At 45.4% G+C, this 22736-nt stretch overlaps 1 protein-coding gene across 1 annotated transcript in view; it reads right to left on the bottom strand.

Moving 5' to 3' along the window:
• Positions 1-22736, bottom strand: part of SORCS3 (sortilin related VPS10 domain containing receptor 3) — a 770211-nt gene that overhangs the window by 60462 nt on the left and 687013 nt on the right. Inside the window, exons 18-19 of the mRNA XM_069754246.1 lie at positions 21282-21453; positions 9121-9307 (exon numbers count right to left, since the gene is read on the bottom strand). Coding sequence (XP_069610347.1) covers positions 9121-9307; positions 21282-21453 — 359 coding nt within the window. The remainder of the gene's footprint in view (positions 1-9120; positions 9308-21281; positions 21454-22736) is intronic.

The following is a 22736-nucleotide window of genomic DNA, read 5'->3' as shown; positions in this document are numbered from 1 at the left end:
CTAAGGCTTTTTTTTAACCTAAGCTCATTCCTTTGGATTCCACATTAAAGAACTACAGATGTGTCCAGGATTACCTTTTCCATGTATTTAATTATTTAAGACTTCAGTTTCTCATCATACAAATTCAATACATTATTGCTAAATTGTATCCAAGCTGCAATCCTTATCTCAACCACTGGGGGGCCACAGAGAGAAACATAAAGCAGAAACATCCCCTGAAAGAGTATCACAAAATCATATTTGTTAGTTTTTGTAAATCTGATGATCTTGAACCACCCAAGATATGCCAAGCCTAGAGGAAAGGTAACGGGGGACCCATCGATGCACTGGTGGAGGCAGGTGAACCTTGACTGGTACAAATGAGAAGTAACCGGCTGTCAGACATCTTTGCTAAGAGGTGAAATTTTACCAGTAAACTTTGATTTAGGTAATAAAATGAAACAAGCCGAAGGAAATGAGTTTGATACTTTCCGGCTAACGGCTCCTTTTGTTATTTAATGGAGCAAGGTGACGCCAAGAACAGTAACTGCTTTAATAACAGGTAGTTAGAGGCGGACATGATTGATTTGTGCTGGAATTATTACTGTGATAAAGTTCCAGGGCACATTTCACCCTTCAGTGGGATAACGGGGAGCCGTAAAACACCTTGGTTACCATTTCTTAGTATATTAACAGCTCCGCACAAATTGTTTAAAATGTACGACACAATGTCGGGATGATGAAGACGGCTGGTGGGAAATATCCCAGAACCTGCGGAGCTCGAAGAAACTTTTCAAACTTTTTAACCCCTTGGAAAGTATTAACAGATGTTTCTGATTTTTTTTTTTCTATTTTGTTATTTCCTTTTTTTTATTGCGTTTTTTTTCTGTTTAGTTATTTATTTTTTTATTATTTTTGTTAGAAATGTGAAAATATTAAGTTTTGGTTCATGTAACTCAGTGCTGGCTCTCTTGCATGGCACATGTCACCATCAGTGCTCAATGGATCTCAATGGGATCTGTCGAATTGGGGTCTAAAATAGCTGGACATTCAGGATTATCCGGCTTCTCCAATGGAACACAGAACTTTATACATTAATATGCATAAAGGTATAAGGGGCTATTATGGCTAAAAATTAAAGGACTTGTCCAATTTACAACTTTTTTGTTGCCTATCCGCAGGATAGCTGATTAGGGATGGGAGACCCTGAACAGTAAAGTTCGGGGTCCGTACTGGACACCTAGTGTCTGTGCGCAAACCCTGAACACGGACTTCTCCTAGAAGTCCATGTTACTGCTCAGGTTTGGGCGCCCGAATAAAGTTTGTTGAAAGGCTGCAGCACCGCCAAACAACAAGCTTTGACTGTTCGGGCACTTCCGGCTCCATCACAGCCATGTCAAGTATTGGTATAGCAGTGATATGCTGGTGGCACACTGTATGAAACAAAAAAATAAATACTTTTTAAAAAAATGGTGTGTAGTCCCCTTTAATCTTGATATCCAGAGGAGGTAAAGCTGACAGCTGTGGGCTACAACTCTCAGCTGTCAGCTTTATCTTAGCTAGTTATGAAAAATTGAGGTGTTCCCACATCATTTTTTTAAATGATTTAAATAAATGATTTTAAAAAATGGCGTGGAAAGCAGACAGCTGAGGGCTGATATTCTCAGACTGGGAAGGGGCCATGGATATTGGCCCTCCACAGCCTAAAAATAGCAGCCCGCAGCCACCCCATTAAAAGAGGCATCTATTAGATGAGCTTTGCTCAGCTGACAGTGTGGGAAATGTTGAATGTTCACCCCCACCCCTCCCTCATTAATGTGAATGGAGTCCGGGTTTGGGTACCATTCCCGAACCAACATTTTTAAAAGTTCAGTCCAACGGGTCCACCCATCGCTATAGCTGATACATGTGTCACTGTCAAGGCCCCCACCGATCCTGAAAATGAGAGGCTCAAAGTCGCTGATCTGAAGGATGGAAGAGTGAGAATTAAAGACCACCACGTCTATAGACAATTAATGCAGTGGTGGTCACACATGCTCACTCACTCTATAATATATGCTGTACATGGGACAACAACCTCTTTAAAGCTGAAGGGGTATTTGGTAGAGATCTTATCTCTGGTTTCTCAACTTCAGTGCTCTTTTTGGAGCCTTTTCTTCACAGCAGAGCTCTCTTTCCTAGACTGCAGTGGCGCTGTGCAAAAAAGTAAATAAAATGCCAAAGGCGCCTCAATTCCTTTGTTCTTATGAATATGGAGGGTCCCATCCATCAGGGATACCTGGCTCTCCTATCACCCATATAGTGATGCTTACACAGCGCCTCCCCTGTTTGTAGTTTATGTGTGGTATTGCAGCTCCACCCCATTCAGTTCCATGGAGCATAGCTGTTGTGATAGACAATTCAGTAACACAATGTACATAGCGATCAGAGCACATACAGTGATCTGACAATAACCCAAAAATATTAGAACGAGCTCTGAGACGTGGAAACTCTGTAAACCGCAATTCCTGATCCTCTCCAAACACAACTAGAGGCAGCTGTGGATTGTGCCTAACGCTCCCTATGCAACTCGGCACAGCCTGAGAAACTAACTTGCCTGAAGATAGAAAAATAAGCCTACCTTGCCTCAGAGAAATACCCCAAAGGAAAAGGCAGCCCCCCACATATAATGACTGTGAGTAAGATGAAAAGACAAACGTAGGGATGAAATAGATTCAGCAAAGTGAGGCCCGATATTCTAGACAGAACGAGGATAGGAAAGATAACTTTGCGGTCTACACAAAACCCTAAAGAAAACTACGCAAAGGGGGCAAAAAGACCCTCCGTACCGAACTAACGGCACGGAGGTACACCCTTTGCATTCCAGAGCTTCCAGCAAAACAAATAGACAAGCTGGACAGAAAAAATAGCAACAAATAGCAAAGAAGCACTTAGCTATGCAGAGCAGCAGGCCACAGGAATGATCCAGAGAAACACAAGTCCAACACTGGAACATTGACAGGAAGCATGGATCAAAGCATCAGGTGGAGTTAAGTAGAGAAGCAGCTAACGACCTCACCAGATCACCTGAGGGAGGAAACTCAGAAGCTGCAGTACCACTTTCCTCCACAAACGGAAGCTCCCAGACAGTACCCCCCCCTTGAGGAGGGGTCACCGAACCCTCACCAGAGCCCCCAGGCCGACCAGGATGAGCCACATGAAAGGCACGAACAAGATCGGGAGCATGGACATCAGAGGCAAAAACCCAGGAATTATCTTCCTGAGCATAACCCTTCCATTTAACCAGATACTGGAGTTTCCGTCTTGAAACACGAGAATCCAAAATCTTCTCCACAATATACTCCAATTCCCCCTCCACCAAAACCGGGGCAGGAGGCTCAACAGATGGGACTATAGGTGCCACGTATCTCTGCAACAATGACCTATGGAATACGTTATGTATGGAAAAAGAATCTGGAAGGGTCAGACAAAAAGACACAGGATTAAGAACCTCAGAAATCCTATATGGACCAATAAAACGAGGTTTAAACTTAGGAGAGGAAACCTTCATAGGAATATGACGAGAAGATAACCAAACCAGATCCCCAACACGAAGTCGGGGACCCACACGGCGTCTGCGATTAGCGAAAAGTTGAGCCTTCTCCTGGGACAAGGTCAAATTGTCCACTACCTGAGTCCAAATCTGCTGCAACCTGTCCACCACAGTATCCACACCAGGACAGTCCGAAGACTCAACCTGTCCTGAAGAGAAACGAGGATGGAACCCAGAATTGCAGAAAAACGGCGAAACCAAGGTAGCCGAGCTGGCCCGATTATTAAGGGCGAACTCAGCCAAAGGCAAAAAGTACACCCAGTCATCCTGATCAGCAGAAACAAAGCATCTCAGATATGTTTCCAAGGTCTGATTGGTTCGTTCGGTCTGGCCATTAGTCTGAGGATGGAAAGCCGAGGAAAAAGACAAGTCAATGCCCATCCTACCACAAAAGGCTCGCCAAAACCTCGAAACAAACTGGGAACCTCTGTCAGAAACAATATTCTCTGGAATGCCATGCAAACGAACCACATGCTGGAAGAACAAAGGCACCAAATCAGAGGAGGAAGGCAATTTAAACAAGGGTACCAGATGGACCATCTTAGAAAAGCGATCACAGACCACCCAAATGACTGACATCTTTTGAGAAACGGGAAGGTCAGAAATAAAATCCATAGAGATATGTGTCCAAGGCCTCTTCGGGACCGGCAAGGGCAAAAGCAACCCACTGGCACGAGAACAGCAGGGCTTAGCCCGAGCACAAATCCCACAGGACTGCACAAAAGTACGCACATCCCGCGACAGAGAGGGCCACCAAAAGGATCTAGCCACTAACTCTCTGGTACCAAAGATTCCAGGATGACCAGCCAACACCGAACAATGAAGTTCAGAGATAACTCTATTCGTCCACCTATCAGGGACAAACAGTTTCTCCGCTGGGCAACGATCAGGTTTATCAGCCTGAAATTTTTGCAGCACCCGCCGCAAATCAGGGGAGATGGCAGACACAATTACTCCTTCCTTGAGGATACCCGCCGGCTCAGATAAACCCGGAGAGTCGGGCACAAAACTCCTAGACAGAGCATCCGCCTTCACATTTTTAGAGCCCGGAAGGTACGAAATCACAAAGTCAAAACGGGCAAAAAACAACGACCAACGAGCCTGTCTAGGATTCAAGCGCTTGGCAGACTCGAGATAAGTCAAGTTCTTATGATCAGTCAATACCACCACGCGATGCTTAGCTCCTTCAAGCCAATGACGCCACTCCTCGAATGCCCACTTCATGGCCAGCAACTCTCGGTTGCCCACATCATAATTTCGCTCAGCAGGCGAAAACTTCCTGGAAAAGAAAGCGCATGGTTTCATCACTGAGCAACCAGAACCTCTCTGTGACAAAACAGCACCTGCTCCAATCTCAGAAGCATCAACCTCGACCTGGAACGGAAGAGAAACATCTGGTTGACACAACACAGGGGCAGAAGAAAAACGACGCTTCAACTCTTGAAAAGCTTCCACAGCAGCAAAAGACCAATTGACCAAATCAGCACCCTTCTTGGTCAAATCGGTCAATGGTTTGGCAACACTAGAAAAATTGCAGATGAAGCGACGATAAAAATTAGCAAAGCCCAGGAACTTTTGCAGACTTTTCAGAGATGTCGGCTGAGTCCAATCATGGATGGCTTGGACCTTAACCGGATCCATCTCGATAGTAGAAGGGGAAAAGATGAACCCCAAAAATGAAACCTTCTGCACACCAAAGAGACACTTTGATCCCTTCACAAACAAAGAATTAGCACGCAGGACCTGAAAAACCGTTCTGACCTGCTTCACATGAGACTCCCAATCATCCGAGAAGATCAATATGTCATCCAAGTACACAATCAGGAATTTATCCAGGTACTCACGGAAGATGTCATGCATAAAGGATTGAAACACTGATGGAGCATTGGCAAGTCCGAACGGCATCACTAGATACTCAAAATGACCCTCGGGCGTATTAAATGCAGTTTTCCATTCATCGCCTTGCCTGATTCTCACCAGATTATACGCACCACGAAGATCTATCTTAGTGAACCAACTAGCCCCCTTAATCCGAGCAAACAAATCAGATAACAATGGCAAGGGGTACTGAAATTTAACAGTGATCTTATTAAGAAGGCGGTAATCTATACACGGTCTCAGCGAACCATCCTTCTTGGCTACAAAAAAAAACCCTGCTCCTAATGGCGACGATGACGGGCGAATATGCCCCTTCTCCAGGGATTCCTTCACATAACTGCGCATAGCGGTGTGCTCAGGCACGGATAAATTAAACAGTCGACCTTTTGGGAATTTACTACCAGGAATCAAATTGATAGCACAATCACAATCCATATGTGGAGGCAGGGCATCGGACGTGGGCTCATCAAATACATCCCGGTAATCAGACAAGAACTCTGGAACCTCAGAAGGGGTGGATGACGAAATTGACAGAAATGGAACATCACCATGTACCCCCTGACAACCCCAGCTGGATACCGACATGGAATTCCAATCCAATACTGGATTATGGGCTTGTAGCCATGGCAACCCCAACACGACCACATCATGCAGATTATGCAACACCAGAAAGCGAATAACCTCCTGATGTGCAGGAGCCATGCACATGGTCAGCTGGGTCCAATATTGAGGCTTATTCTTGGCCAAAGGTGTAGCATCAATTCCTCTCAATGGAATAGGACACTGCAAGGGCTCCAATAAAAACCCACAACGTTTAGCATAATCCAAGTCCATCAAATTCAGGGCAGCGCCTGAATCCACAAACGCCATGACAGAATATGATGACAAAGAGCAGATCAAGGTAACGGACAGAAGAAATTTTGACTGTACAGTACCAATGGTGGCAGACCTAGCGAACCGCTTAGTGCGCTTAGGACAATCAGAGATAGCATGAGTGGAATCACCACAGTAGAAACACAGACCATTCAGACGTCTGTGTTCTTGCCGTTCAACTCTGGTCATAGTCCTACTGCACTGCATAGGCTCAGGTTTAATCTCAGGTAATACCGCCAAATGGTGCACAGATTTACGCTCACGCAAGCGTCGACCGATCTGAATGGCCAAAGACATAGACTCATTCAAACCAGCGGGCATAGGAAATCCCACCATGACATCCTTAAGGGCTTCAGAGAGACCCTTTCTGAATATTGCTGCAAGCGCAGATTCATTCCATTGAGTGAGCACGGACCATTTTCTAAATTTCTGGCAATATAGCTCTATCTCATCCTGAGCCTGACAAAGAGCCAGCAAATTTTTTTCTGCCTGATCTACTGAATTAGGCTCATCGTACAGCAATCCAAGCGCCAGGAAAAACGCATCGATATCACTCAATGCAGGATCTCCTGACGCAAGAGAAAATGCCCAGTCCTGAGGGTCACCACACAAAAAAGAAATGACGATCCTAACCTGTTGCGCTGGGTCACCAGAGGAGTGAGGTTTCAAAGCCAGAAACAGTTTACAATTATTCTTGAAACTCAGAAATTTAGTTGTATCTCCAAAAAACAAATCTGGAATAGGAATTCTCGGTTCTAACAAAGAATTCTTAACCACAAAATTTTGAATATCTTGAACTCTTGCCGTGAGCTGATCTACACATGAAGACAGACCTTTAATGTCCATTGTAACACCTGTGTCCTGAACCACCCAAATGTCTAGGGGAAAAAAAAGACAAATCACAGTGCAGAGAAAAAAAATGGTCTCAGAACTTCTTTTTTCCCTCTATTGAGAATCATTAGTACTTTGGCTTCCTGTACTGTTGTGATAGACAATTCAGTAACACAATGTACATAGCGAACAGAGCACATACAGTGATCTGACAATAACCCAAAAATATTAGAACGAGCTCTGAGACGTGGAAACTCTGTAAACCGCAATTCCTGATCCTCTCCAAACACAACTAGAGGCAGCTGTGGATTGCGCCTAACGCTCCCTATGCAACTCGGCACAGCCTGAGAAACTAACTAGCCTGAAGATAGAAAAATAAGCCTACCTTGCCTCAGAGAAATACCCCAAAGGAAAAGGCAGCCCCCCACATATAATGACTGTGAGTAAGATGAAAAGACAAACGTAGGGATGAAATAGATTCAGCAAAGTGAGGCCCGATATTCTAGACAGAACGAGGATAGGAAAGGTAACTTTGCGGTCTACACAAAACCCTAAAGAAAACCACGCAAAGGGGGCAAAAAGACCCTCCATACCGAACTAACGGCATGGAGGTACACCCTTTGTGTCCCAGAGCTTCCAGCAAAACAAATAGACAAGCTGGACAGAAAAAATAGCAACAAATAGCAAAGAAGCACTTAGCTATGCAGAGCAGCAGGCCACAGGAATGATCCAGAGAAACACAAGTCCAACACTGGAACATTGACAGGAAGCATGGATCAAAGCATCAGGTGGAGTTAAGTAGAGAAGCAGCTAACGACCTCACCAGATCACCTGAGGGAGGAAACTCAGAAGCTGCAGTACCACTTTCCTCCACAAACGGAAGCTCCCAGAGAGAATCAGCCGAAGTACCACTTGTGACCACAGGAGTGAACTCTGCCACAGAATTCACAACACATAGCTACAATACCAGATACAACTCATATATAGAGGTGGCGCTGTTTCTGCCATGTTTCTCTTTTCCTTCTCTAGAAAATCCTACCAGAAACTTTCAAATATTTAGACATTCCCTGATACAAAAACTGAATATACAGAGTATCACTCGGCTCACTTTCCACAGGCCGGACTGTATGTACAACGTGACAAGTTCCCGTGAAGCAAACGTTATAAAGCCATTGTTGGGCTTTTTCTCATGTTCCTTTTTCGCGGTTTATTCCACATTAGCGATTACAGGCTCAATTTCTATAAAATACTTTGTAACTTTGGAAACATTTTAACAGAAATCAACATAAGAAAAAATAAATGAATTCAATCTGCGACTCATAACGTACAGCACCCGATCTGAGCCTTTTTTTGAGCTTTTATAGAAACTAAAGAGTACATGTGCCGATCCATAAAGCAGACCAGAGCAAAAAAAAAAAACAGCCTTGTAGGTCAGACTGAATAGTTGTCAAACAAAAAAAAATATTTCACATTTGCACAAAAAATAATTACCGGTAAATATATTTTTAAAATCCTTGAGCTCCCTTGATTCTGTCACTGTTTTCCGTTTTGCGCTGCATCACTCCAATGCTGAGATATTTATATTTCTTGCTTTTTGAAGCGCACCATGTGAAATCTCTGGGTGTTTCTTCAGCGTCTTCTTCTTCACCCCTCCCTCCCAGATGTTGCCAATCAGCGCTCAGACAGTTCTGGGACTGTTAGATCAGCTGCCAAGTTGTGATTGGCGCCATCTGGGAAGGGGAAGACGATGAAGCTCAGTTGCACTACAAGTAGAGATTTCACATACTGGGCAACAAAAAAACAAATATAAATATCTCTGCAATGGAGTGACGCAGCACAAAATGGAAAAAAGTGGCAGAATCAGGGGAAGGATTTCTTCAGGATTTCTAACTTTTTTTGATCAGTTGACAGGTCCTCTTTAATATACATATATTGTTTTTTTTTAGTAGGAAAAGTAGCAAACTTACAAGTGACATGAAGATAGAGGACGTTGCTGTCGATGCCAACGTTATTTTCCGCGTAGGCTGTGACTTGATATATTCCAGGATTCTTATATATGTGCCGGATACCATCCTCGATCTTGCTAAAATTTGCGTAGGACACAGCGCTCCCATCTCCGAAGTCCAGCTGAATGTTTATTCTCTGTAGATCTCCCTGGAATATAGAAAATATCTCATTTGTAAAGATGATGATTAAACGTGTAGGTCACCAACATCCCAACATCTCACCAAGGGTCTATGAAAATGTTCTGCTCCAGAAATGGCAAGAAAAACAACGATAACGACCAAGCGATTCCAATACAGCACAAATGGCGCGACACCGGCGTTTTAATATTCTGTATCATTAGAAGAAGCCTCACTAGAAAATAATATACAGTAATTGTTCTGTAGAACAAGCCTGGACATATAAAAGGTCCTCCACTTTGGACAATTACTAGTTAGACTGGTCACTTGACAATACGCTGATCACAAAGTGTCCTCCTGGCGGGATCTCCAGGGACCAGTCATGGCTAAACCTGGCAGCAAGTGATCACTTTCCCTGCAGCACCCCCAGAGGGGAAATGTAGAATTACACAATGTTCATTCACATCAATGCAATGTCTGTACAGGACAGAATGGCTCCTCCAAAGTGAGAGACGCTCCTCAGTAACGCTGTCCATTCCGGCCAAGAGATGGGGATCTTAAAACTCAAGGTGTTTAGAAAAGGGTTTGCCTAACTGCGCAACACATTAAGTTTTCAGACCTTAAATATATTTCTAATTTTTTGCTTTCTTTTCCAGCATCAGGGGAAATGTAGGACCTGATGCATTAAGTCTGGCATTCCACAGGCTAGTCATAACGAAGAGGAATTTGAGGTCAGAATGCGCCAAATTCATTGAGAGGCAAACACCACTTAATTTGGGGCAACTTCTCAGCAGCATGCGCCTCCGTGCTCCTCACCAGGAACTTTACTCCTGTTGGGAACTGGTATAGTTCTGGCTTGAGTTACTCCACTAAATTGGATTGGCCGGTTGGCACCACCGCACCCCGTTTCGCTCATGTTCGTCTTTGGCAGAGCTGGTCGGTCAAGACTGGCAATGAAAACGCCAAAAGTTGCAAAATTTATGACTTTTCAAAGTGTTTTATGCCGGTTTTCTGGAGTGGTCTCTTACTATAGTTAACTATATGGTGGAAATGAGGGCCTGTCCACCCTCCTGACTCTTTCTTTTGGTTTCTGCGCCATTTATTGCGCTCTTGATACCTCTGATGGATGGTACTGTATATGCTGAAATGTGATCCAGCCATTATTTGACCGTTTTTTTTCCTCCCTCCTGATTGTGGTCGTTTGATTACATTGAAGACATAAATTTGGAAATTCAAGCAACAAAATAAAGATCTCAATATACGGATTAACCCATTTGTGACCATATAAAATAGATATATGTTGTGAGGGGGTGTAAGGAGGAGACTCAGGAGGTCTCAGCCGCTCCATACACGGTGGGTGTTGGACGGATTATAAAACCAACTTCCGCCTCTAACAGCAGTGGATGGAGCTAGATCTATACAGTATTTATTCCACTTGGGCGAAAAAAAAACAGGATTGCCATTTTTTATTTTCTGCCCCCCCCCCCCCAACCCCAATGCAATAAAAATGGATTAAAAAAAGGTGGTATACATGAAAACAACCTGAAAGACAAAAAAAGGCACCATGACACCTCTCCATTGACAGAAAAATATTAAAAAAAGTAATGGGTCTCAGAAAATGGTAAATTGAACAGTGTCTTTCGAAACTTCAAGTCGTCTTGCAATAAACAAAACCTTCTACGACTGCGTCAATGGAGAAATAAAAAAGATTGGACTACCGGGCAACTTGTGGCCGCACGACCTTAGATGACCGCGTCTCGTCACAATTGCACGTTATGATGGCAAATTGGGGTCACACAGAAATGCATCAGAGTTGGGTCACGACCACTTTTGGGTCAAAATGCAGCTTCATTCACTATCGGTGAGCCCCCGACTTATGCCACGCAGCTACAAGTCCAACGTCTTCAGAAACATCCACAAGTCCAGGACTCACCTGCAGCACCGAAAACTGAACTTACCCTCTGAAGTCCTGAGCTCCGCCATCTGACGGCATTATCACTAGAGCAGGTTTTATCTGCGGATTTTCCCGCTTCCAGTCATAGAACACATTCTAAAGGCCACAGGGTTTAACTGTTTTATTGATTGTCCACAAGATGGACGGATCCATTAAAGGTCACACGGTTCCTAAATTAGAACTCATCTATCAGATTCTCGGCTTGTGAGCCGCCGCCAGGCGCGTCGGAAAGGAATATTTCCTGTAATGGTATAAGGATCATGTCTGTGGGATCCGCGTCTAGAGGCCGCGATTGAGGGCAGTAAGGAAGAGAATGAGGAATTTGGGCGACTTCAAGAACTGACATTGCAGATATAATGTACATATTCGAGCACTGACACACATGGGCCCCCTGTGCCGGAACAATATATGGGACCTCTGCAGTCAAATAACTCATCAGAATGCACAACTCCACCTGCTTTGGAGGCAGATGTGGCCCCCTGACCTTTTGGGCTCCTATGTGGCTTCTCCGGTTGTACCAATGATGTGTCCATGGTGTGCTCGACAAATATATGTGAGTCCCCGCAGCTGCATGTCTCACGGCTGTTAGACAGCCACAAACACATGCAGCTGTCGAACAGCCCTGAGAGACTCAAACATATTATTTGAGTACGCCAAAGACACTCGGTTAGCACCCGAGCATGCTCAAATAACACCTTATCCAAGCATGCTCACTCATCATTAGTGCAGCGGGGGGGGGGATTTATGGGACGTTAAGGGCAAACATATTTGTACGCGCCTCTCACCTCGTTGTTTGACGAATTTGGACACACTTGTACTCAATGTTCTTGTTACCCTTATGGAAAACGAAGGAGCCTTCCCCGAAAAGGGAACCCAAATTCAGTGTAAACTGAAAGATCTTTCTTCCCTGGAACTAAAGTATCCAGTCCAAACTAAATTAACAGATCCAACCCTGTTAGATCATCCATTAGAGCTGGTCCTACAGACTAGGGTGAGACGTGTTCTCCTGACACTAATGAAATCCAGATTTATCCACGAGATGGGCCAAATGGTAGAAGAATAAATTATATTGCACCGTCTAAGGCTCGGAATTGGGCAGTGATCTCCAACTTGTGCGTCACTGTTCAGCCATGAAAATTCAGTCTACAAATACCACCAAACGAGACTCGGGCAGACGTGGCTTCAGGGGGCATTTTTGGAGTTGACGCTGCAATGTACAGGGGATGTCTTTGGTTCTCTCCAGGTTTCAATACTCGGTGGTCCCATTCTGTCAGGTTTTAACTATTCAAAGCTTGGCTTTTGTTGACTTCAAGGGGTCATGAGCCGTAGGGGCAGACGATACCCCTAACATGAGGGGCTTAAAAAGAGGAGGCCAGAACTGGTTTAGTCACATTTTTCGAGCCCTGTCCCACCAGTGGAGTCTGAGCCATAGTAGTCACACTATTGGGAAGCCCTATCCCACAACTGGAGTCTGACCCATAGTAGTCACATTTTTGGATCCCTATCCCACCACTGGAGTCTGAGCCATAGTAGTCACATTTTTAATCCCTATCCCACAACTGGAGTCTGAGCCATAGTAGTCACATTTTTAATCCCTATCCCACAACTGGAGTCTGAGCCATAGTAGTCACATTTTTGGATCCCTATCCCACAACTGGAGTCTGAGCCACAGTAGTCACATTTTTAAGCCCTATCCCACAACTGGAGTCTGAGCCATAGTAGTCACAATTTTAAGCCCTATCCCACCGCTGGAGTCTGAGCCATAGTAGTCACATTTTTTGAGCCCTGTCCCACCAGTGGTGTCTGAGCCATACTAGTCACACTTCTGGGAAGCCCTATCCCACAACAGGAGTCTGGGCCATAGTACTCACATTTTTGGATCCCTATTCCCACAACTGGAGTCTGAGCCATAGTAGTCACATTTTTGGATCCCTATCCCACAACTGGAGTCTGAGCCACAGTAGTCACATTTTTAAGCCCTATCCCATAACTGGAGTCTGAGCCATAGTAGTCACATTTTTGGATCCCTATCCCACAACTGGAGTCTGAGCCATAGTAGTCACATTTTTGGATCCCTATCCCACAACTGGAGTCTGAGCCACAGTAGTCACAATTTTAAGCCCTATCCCACCACTGGAGTCTAAGTCATAGTAGTCACATTTTTCGAGCCCTGTTCCACCAGTGGTGTCTGAGCCATACTAGTCACACTTCTGGAAGCCCTATCCCACAACTGGAGTCTGAGCCATAGTAGTCACATTTTTAAGCCCTATCCCACAACAGGAGTCTGAGCCATAGTAGTCACATTTTTGGATCCCTATCCCACCACTGGAGTCTGAGGAACGGTATATTCTTCGGTCTCCTGGATTTTTCCATCAGTCATCATCAGAGGCCCAGTTAACCCACTTCTTTCCATTCCTGATTTTCAAAGCAATTGTTTTGACTGGATGAATGGATGACTTCTTTCCCTGGATGAAGACCAATTTACCCAACATATTCGGCTCTGATGATAGCTGTGGAGGGCATTGCTTGAGAATTATTTTTCATAAAGTTTCTATTGAGTTCCCCATAAGTGGAGCATTTCCTTTAAGCTTTTTTTTTTCTTTGATAGAGAAGTTCTAGGCAAAAATCAGATGACAAAGCCTAATCCCCACTCACGTGACCGGGTTGTCCGTGTGGTACAGGACTTGAAGCGTCTTCCAGGGCAAGAGATACTTTACACTTCTCACCTTGGCCGACGGATGGAGATCCTGAAGAGCGGACCCCTCTATTAAGTCAGAATTTAATAATAGGTTGTATGACGACGGGTCATCGAATCAGAACAAACCCCTTTATGGATAATCGTAGGAGGAACGACGCATTGAGTCAATTCTCCAATCCTGGAGACTTGGGAACTTTCTTACCATATCAAAGTCTTTTCATTATAAGTTTTTGTGAAGTCTTGACGGGGTCACCATTCTTCAGACTTCCTAATCAGCACTCATCCCGTACGTCTTCCCTCGTCTTCTCCAGGTTTGTCGGGAACGTTACAATGAAGCGATTAACAAGGTTCCGCCACCGCGGCAGGTATCACGTCGCCAATGGCTGTCTGCACATTGCACAAAGCTAATAGACTTCAGACACGTAACCCGCAAACACCGCGGCAGCCTGACTCATTCCGGGCCTGCTGGATATGAAATATTGAAAGAATTCACTATCCTCAGACAATGTCCCTATCGCAGAGTTTATGAATATAAATTAAAGTGGAAATGAGACGCTCCAGATGGAAAAGGTGACTGTTCTGCAAATCCATTAATGACATGTTCCGGAGGCAGCAATCCGTGGCACGGTCTCCGCGAGAGCTACAGCGCAAGAGTATAGAAGAGACGTGTGTAATGTCAGGACGCGACGACACCTGGAACGGCTCAGACATTTTGTAAGGTGGAGATGCAGCAGAGCCGAATGCGTCAGCGCATCTGGCTGCAGTCCTATGTAAGACTGCCGCTATAACACAGACTGACTGGTTGCAGCACCTTCCTAGAGAAGTACGGGGCAAATCGTTACAAATAAAATGTAACATCATTATTTTATTATTAAATCATATGTTATAACTCATTTCATAGTTTATTTACCTCTTTACAATGCAAAAATAAGGCTGTCGCTAAGTAAGCGCCATTCAGTGCCCATATATTATAACCGCATAACACCACAATACGCAGCTCACATAACAGTCAAACTGATAACAAATAAGTGCAGCCATGCCGCTCCCATATAATACTGCCATACAGTGCTCGACTAATAAACTAATACTGCCACCAACAATATGTAACCAGACCACTGCTAAATAATACCGCAGTATAGTGCTGAAATAATAGTCAAATACTGCCACCAAACAGGTGTAACACAACCATTCCTAAAGTAATACCGCCTACAGTGCTCAACTAACAGTCAAACTAATATTACTGCCAGATGCAACCATACCGTTCCTATATAATACTGCATTACAGCTCGGAACTAATAGTCCAATGAATTCTGCCATCGAGAAGATGTAACCATACCATTCCTAAATAATACTGACATACAGTCCTCAGCTAATCGTCAAACTAAGACTGCCACTACATTGGTGCCAGCACACAATTCCTAAGTAATACTGTCATATAGTGCGCAACTAATTGTTAAACTAATGCAGCCGCCAAATAGATGCAACCATTCTATAACGAAATACTACCGCAATACAGTGCTCAACTAGCAGTCAAGATAATTCTGCCACTGAACAAGTGTAGCCATACCACTCCTAACTAATACTATCATACAGTGCTCAACTAATAGTCAAGCTAATTCTGCCACCGAACAGGTGTAGCTACATCATTCCTAACTAATACTGCCAAACAGTGCTCAACTAATAGTCAAGCTAATTCTGCCACAGAACAGGTGTAGCACATCATTCCTAACTAATACTGCCATACAGTGCTCAACTAATAGTCAAACTAATACTGGTACCAAATAGAGGCAACCATACCACTGCTAAATAATATTGTATTGTAGTACTGAAATAATAGTGAAATACTGCCACCAATCAGGTGCAACCAAACCATTCCTAAAATAATACCGCCTACAGTGATCAACTACTAGTCAAACTAATATTACCACCAGAGAGATGCACCATACCTTTACTAAATAATACTACATAACAGCGCACAACTAATAGTCCAACAACTATTGTCCCCAAACAGATGCAGCTACACCATTCTAAAATAATACCGACATACAGTGCTCAAATAACAGTCAAACTGATGCTGCCACATGACTATTCCTAAATAATACTGTCATACAGTGATCAACTAATAGTTAAATTAATATGACCGCCGAATAGATGGAACCATACTGTTACAAAATAGTACCACCATACAGTGCTCAACTAATAGTGGCACAATATGACAAGCTTTACATGATTTTATGATACTCTGTCAGGAAAGGTTTATGCTAAACTTGTCTATATGTGGCCACCTGGTGGTTGTGATGTGAATTGCAGCCTGTAGAGGGGTTTTTTTTTTTTTTTGCTCGGTGAGATCCGGCACTGGTCGGAATCCCGTGCCCAATAATAAATGGCGCGGACCCTGCAGGATCCGGCGGCTCGCCCCGGCTGACACATTTACGTGTAATTTTCCACTATCTGTTCTCACTCTTTCTCCCGACTCGCTGGAAAACAAGGCAATTGGGAACCAGAATGGCGAAGGAAATGACAGGCGGATTGGAGGGGATAAGTGGAGAAAAACACAAGACGCTTATAATTAGGTTCCAGAAATGCGGCTATTCTGTAACCTGCGGGCGGATAAATCGCTGCATTTATTTATATCCGAGTCCGAAGGAAACAACAAGTTTATAATGTTATTCCCTGGATCCCAGGAAACGTCACATCTGGGAAATGTGTATTTAGAGGTCTGATATTCCAGTGGTAAACTGTGGGGGTGCACTTATTTAAGTGGATCGTCTCCTGTTACCCGCCATAAATGTCTTTCTTTCATACTGTTGTAAATGCCGCTGTTCTCCTGAATCCGGCAATGTTCTTCTTATGTTCCTGCTCCTCTCCATTGCTGAGATATGACCCCATCTTATATATATATGTAAAAGTAATCTTCTTAGCCAAGTGGGAGGGGTCCTCAAAAACCTTAACCATGCCCACTTAGATAAAAAGACTAGCTATAGATACACTGAAGATGGGGACGTATCTCAGGAATGGAGAGGAGCAGGAGCACAAGAAAAACAGCGCCGGATTCAGCAAGCACCAGGCCCTTATTAAAGGGAATGTTCAGTGCTGGAGTTGAGCCGCCACCAATTTACTAAAGTTAGGTCATCAACATCATAGTCCTGGAAACCCCTTTAAGGAATATTTACATATTAGTGAATTGCCAGAGGCAAATTATCGATTGATTTTCATGAAAAATCCACCGGAGAAGTCTTGAAGTTCAGCTTTCTGCCATGAATCGGCTCGTGAACTCCCGCGTGGATAAATACATAGCGGTCCAATGAGATAATCTATGGTGGCACGCTTCTCTGCTGATGCTTTCCTGATCATGTGAATTGGGGTAAAAAATACATCACATCTATAGATATCTGCTGGACCGGATATTAGGATGGGTGCACAATATCTTCTTAAACAGATCCAAGTTTAAACACAATCTGTGCCCACCTAGCCTGATTGCCAGCCCCTCAGTGTCCCTCCTCCCTGCTGCTGAGGCTTTGCCCAGCTAGTTTGTCAGCTCCTCAGTGTCTCTCCTCCCTGCTGTTGCTGAGGATTTTCCCACCTAGTATGATTGCCAGCTCCTCAGTGTCCCTCCTCCCTGCTGCTGAGGTTTTGCCCAAATACTATGATTGTCAGATTCTCAGTGTCCCTCCTCGCTGCTGCTGAGGCTTTGCCCAGATAGCATGATTGTCAGCTCCTCAGTGTCCCTCCTCCCTGCTGCTGAGGCTTTGCCCACCTAATTTGATTGTCAGCTCCTCAGTGTCTCTCCTCCCTGCTGTTGCTGAGGATTGTCCCGCCTAGTATGATTGACAGCCCCTCAGTGTCCCTCCTCCCTGCTGCTGAGGCTTTGCCCAGCTAGTTTGTCAGCTCCTCAGTGTCTCTCCTCCCTGCTGTTGCTGAGGATTTTCCCACCTAGTATGATTGCCAGCTCCTCAGTGTCCCTCCTCCCTGCTGCTGAGGTATTGCCCAGATACTATGATTGTCAGCTCCTCACTGTCCCTCCTCCCTGCTGCTGAGGGCTTTGCCCAGATAGCATGATTGCCAGCTCCTCAGTGTCCCTCCTCCCTGCTGTTGAGGCTTTGCCCAGCTAGTTTGATTGTCAGCTCCTAAGCGTCCCTTCTCCCTGCTGTTGCTGAGGCTTTTCCCACCTAGTATGATTGACAGCTCTTCAATGTCCCTCCTCTCTGCTGCTGAGACTTTTCCCAGATAGTATGATTGTCAGATCCTCAGTGTCCCTCCTCCCTGCTACTGAGGCTTTGCCCAGATAGTATGATTCTCAGCTCCTCAGTGTCCCTCCTCCCTGCTGCTGAGACTTTTCCCAGATAGTATGATTGCCAGCTCCACAGTGTCCCTCCTCCCTGCTGCTGAGACTTTTCTCAGTTAGTTTGATCGCCAGCTCCTCAGTGTCCCTCCTCCATGCTGCTGAGGCTTTGACCAGATAGTATGATTGCCAGCTCCTCAGTGTCCCTCCTCCCTGCTGCTGAGGCTTTGCCCAGATAGTATGATTGTCAGATCCTCAGTGTCCCTCCTCCCTGCTGTTGAGACTTTTCCCAGATAGTATGATTGTCAGCTCCTCAGTGTCCCTCCTCCCTGCTGCTGAGACTTTTCCCAGATAGTATTATTGTCAGCTCCTCAGTGTCCCTCCTCCCTGCTGCTGAGACTTTTCCCAGATAGTATTATTGTCAGCTCCTCAGTGCCCCTCCTCCCTGCTGCTGAGACATTTCCTAGATAGTATGATTGTCAGCTCCTCAGTGTCCCTCCTCCCTGCTGCTGAGACATTTCCTAGATAGTATTATTGTCAGCTCCTCAGTGTCCCTCCTCCCTGCTGCTGAGACTTTTCCCAGATAGTATTATTGTCAGCTCTTCAGTGCCCCTCCTCCCTGCTGCTGAGACATTTCCTAGATAGTATGATTGTCAGCTCCTCAGTGTCCCTCCTCCCTGCTGCTGAGACATTTCCTAGATAGTATGATTGTCAGCTCCCCAGTGTCCCTCCTCCCTTCTGCTGAGGCTTTGCCCAGTTAGTTTGATTGTCAGCTCCTCAGTGTCCCTCCTCCCTGCTGTTGAGGCTTTGCCCAGTTAGTTTGATTGTCAGCTCCTCAGTGTCCCTCCTCCCTGCTGTTGAGGCTTTGCCCAGATATTATGATTGTCAGCTCCTCAGTGTCCCTCCTCCCAGCTGTTGAGGCTTTGCCTAGTTAGTTTGATTGTCAGCTCCTCAGTGTCCCTCCTTCCTGCTGTTGAGGATTTGCCCAGCTAGTTTGATTGTCAGATCCTCAGTGTCCCTCCTCCCTGCTGCTGAGACTTTTCCCAGATAGTATGATTGCCAGCTCCTCAGTGTCCCTCCTCCATGCTGCTGAGGCTTTGACCTGATAGTATGATTGCCAGCTCCTCAGTGTCCCTCCTCCCTGATGCTGAGGCTTTGCCCAGATAGTATGATTGTCAGATCCTCAGTGTCCCTCCTCCCTGCTGCTGAGACTTTTCCCAGATAGTATGATTGCCAGCTCCTCAGTGTCCCTCCTCCCTGCTGCTGAGACTTTTCCCAAATAGTATTATTGTCAGCTCCTCAGTGTCCCTCCTCCCTGCTGCTGAGACTTTTCCCAGATAGTATTATTGTCAGCTCCTCAGTGCCCCTCCTCCCTGCTGCTGAGACATTTCCTAGATAGTATGATTGTCAGCTCCTCAGTGTCCCTCCTCCCTGCTGCTGAGACATTTCCTAGATAGTATGATTGTCAGCTCCTCAGTGTCCCTCCTCCCTTCTGCTGAGGCTTTGCCCAGTTAGTTTGATTGTCAGCTCCTCAGTGTCCCTCCTCCCTGCTGTTGAGGCTTTGCCCAGCTAGTTTGATTGTCAGCTCCTCAGTGTCCCTCCTCCCTGCTGTTGAGGCTTTGCCCAGTTAGTTTGATTGTCAGCTCCTCAGTGTCCCTCCTCCCTGCTGTTGAGGCTTTGCCCAGATAGTATGATTGTCAGCTCCTCAGTGTCCCTCCTCCCAGCTGTTGAGGCTTTGCCCAGTTAGTTTGATTGTCAGCTCCTCAGTGTCCCTCCTCCCTGCTGTTGAGGCTTTGCCCAGTTAGTTTGATTGTCAGCTCCTCAGTGTCCCTCCTCCCTGCTGCTGAGACTTTTCCTAGATAGTATGATTGTCAGCTCCTCAGTGTCCCTCCTCCCTGCTGTTGAGGCTTTGCCCACCTAGCCTGATTGCCAGCTCCTCAGTGTCCCTCCTCCCTGCTGCTGCTGATGTAGATATCTATATATTCATGGATGCAGCTTGTATTGTGAAATCTGGTGACACTTTAAGGAAAATGTTGACATCTAGAAAAGAAGAAATCTGACTTTCTTTTTGCAGATGTTTGCACAGAAGACTGATCAGCTGCTGAGGTCACTGGTCATCTCCGCTGTGCTGCTCGGCAGCGCGCTGAACGCTGGCGAACAGGGGAAGCCCCACACAAGCCGCGACCTGCGAGGAATCCTCTTGGATGGAAATAATCAGTAACATTGCTGACGCGTCACGCTCCTTCCAGATAAACAATTTGTCGCAGCACAAAACTGCTCAAACTCTATTTCCTCCCGGTGTCCGGAGAGAGCGATCTCCATCCATCAGTGCGTGATCAGCAGCGGCGAGGAGGTCAAAGCCGCAAACACAACAATGGCCGCATCATAAACAAGAGCCTCAGGGAAAGGGCCACACAAGACAAGCCGGCAGGTCCTGAAATCCTCTGTGCTGCTGAGGATCCTGCTCCTCACTCCCAGTCCGTGACCCCCGATGTGTCTCCATTCCTGAAATCCTCTGTGCTGCTGAGGACCCTGCTCCTCACTCTCAGTCCGCGACCCCGATGTGTCTCCATTCCTGAAATCCCCTGTGCTGCTGAGGATCCTGCTCCTCACTCCCAGTCCGTGACCCCCGATGTGTCTCCATTCCTGAAATCCTCTGTGCTGCTGAGGACCCTGCTCCTCACTCTCAGTCCGTGACCCCCGATGTGTCTCCATTCTTCTCGGTACATCACGACCCTGCGTATGTTAACAGCAGCCGCGGCCGGGATACAGGTCACTGCCTTCTACAAGGTCAGTAAATTTCACTCCTAAAATCCTCTGTGCTGCTGGGCACTCTGCTCCTCCCACTGCTCTGTACGCCTCTCATACTATGGCGGCTCGAGGAGCCCTGTCCTCACTGATATCATCACATACGTGGCCGGTTACTGACAAGCGTGCTACCCTCCTGAAATACTTTGTGCTGCAGGGAGAACTTGGGGTTTTCTGCTTTACAATGACAATGACGACGAGAACAAAAACAGTCACATTTTACAGGTGAAGATTTTCATCTTTTTCATTTTTCGTGATCCTACCTCCTCCAGGTGCACGAGGAAGGTGACGTTCTGCCCATTCTGCACCCCCAGTCTGCCATTGATGGTTGAAAGCTGCAATCCGTGCGGAGCTTTTCCTAAACATTCCTGAGGTTTCGCAGAATACTGATCCCTTAATCCGTCCGTGCAATTATTAGACACGATCCTGCGATATCTGCAAAATACCAAATAAAGCGTCACATCGAAACCTGTCTACACTGAGCAGCAAGGACTGAGATACAACACATGTAATGTATGTACACAGTGACTGCACCAGCAGAATAGTGAGTGCAGCTCTGGGGTATAATACCGGATGTAACTCAGGATCAGTAATGTAATGTATGTACACAGTGACTGCACCAGCAGAATAGTGAGTGCAGCTCTGGAGTATAATACAGGATGTAACTCAGGATCAGTAATGTAATGTATGTACACAGTGACTGCACCAGCAGAATAGTGAGTGCAGCTCTGGAGTATAATACAGGATGTAACTCAGGATCAGTAATGTAATGTATGTACACAGTGACTGCACCAGCAGAATAGTGAGTGCAGCTCTGGGGTATAATACAGGATGTAACTCAGGATCAGTAATGTAATGTATGTACACAGTGACTGCACCAGCAGAATAGTGAGTGCAGCTCTAGAGTATAATACAGGATGTAACTCAGGATCAGTAATGTAATGTATGTACACAGCGATTGCACCAGCAGAATAGTGAGTGCAGCTCTGGAGTATAATACAGGATGTAACTCAGGATCAGTAATGTAATGTATGCACACAGTGACTGCACCAGCAGAATAGTGAGTGCAGCTCTGGGGTATAATACAGGATGTAACTCAGGATCAGTAATGTAATGTATGTACACAGTGACTGCACCAGCAGAATAGTGAGTGCAGCTCTGGGGTATAATACAGGATGTAACTCAGGATCAGTAATGTAATGTATGTACACAGTGACTGCACCAGCAGAATAGTGAGTGCAGCTCTGGGGGATAATACAGAATGTAACTCAGGATCAGTAATGTAATGTATGTACACAGTGACTGCACCAGCAGAATAGTGAGTGCAGCTCTGGAGTATAATACAGGATGTAACTCAGGATCAGTAATGTAATGTATGTACACAGTGACTGCACCAGCAGAATAGTGAGTGCAGCTCTGGAGTATAATACAGGATGTAACTCAGGATCAGTAATGTAATGTATGTACACAGTGACTGCACCAGCAGAATAGTGAGTGCAGCTCTGGAGTATAATACAGGATGTAACTCAGGATCAGTAATGTAATGTATGCACACAGTGACTGCACCAGCAGAATAGTGAGTGCAGCTCTGGAGTATAATACAGGATGTAACTCAGGATCAGTAATGTAATGTATGTACACAGTGACTGCCCCAGCAGAATAGTGAGTGCAGCTCTGGGGTATAATACAGGATGTAACTCAGGATCAGTAATGTAATG

Source organism: Ranitomeya imitator, chromosome 2, assembly GCF_032444005.1.
Source record: "Ranitomeya imitator isolate aRanImi1 chromosome 2, aRanImi1.pri, whole genome shotgun sequence".
NCBI classification, from domain to species: domain Eukaryota; kingdom Metazoa; phylum Chordata; class Amphibia; order Anura; family Dendrobatidae; genus Ranitomeya; species Ranitomeya imitator.
The sequence above is the reverse complement of the archived record's forward strand: the minus strand, read 5'-3'. Positions and strand labels throughout refer to the sequence as shown.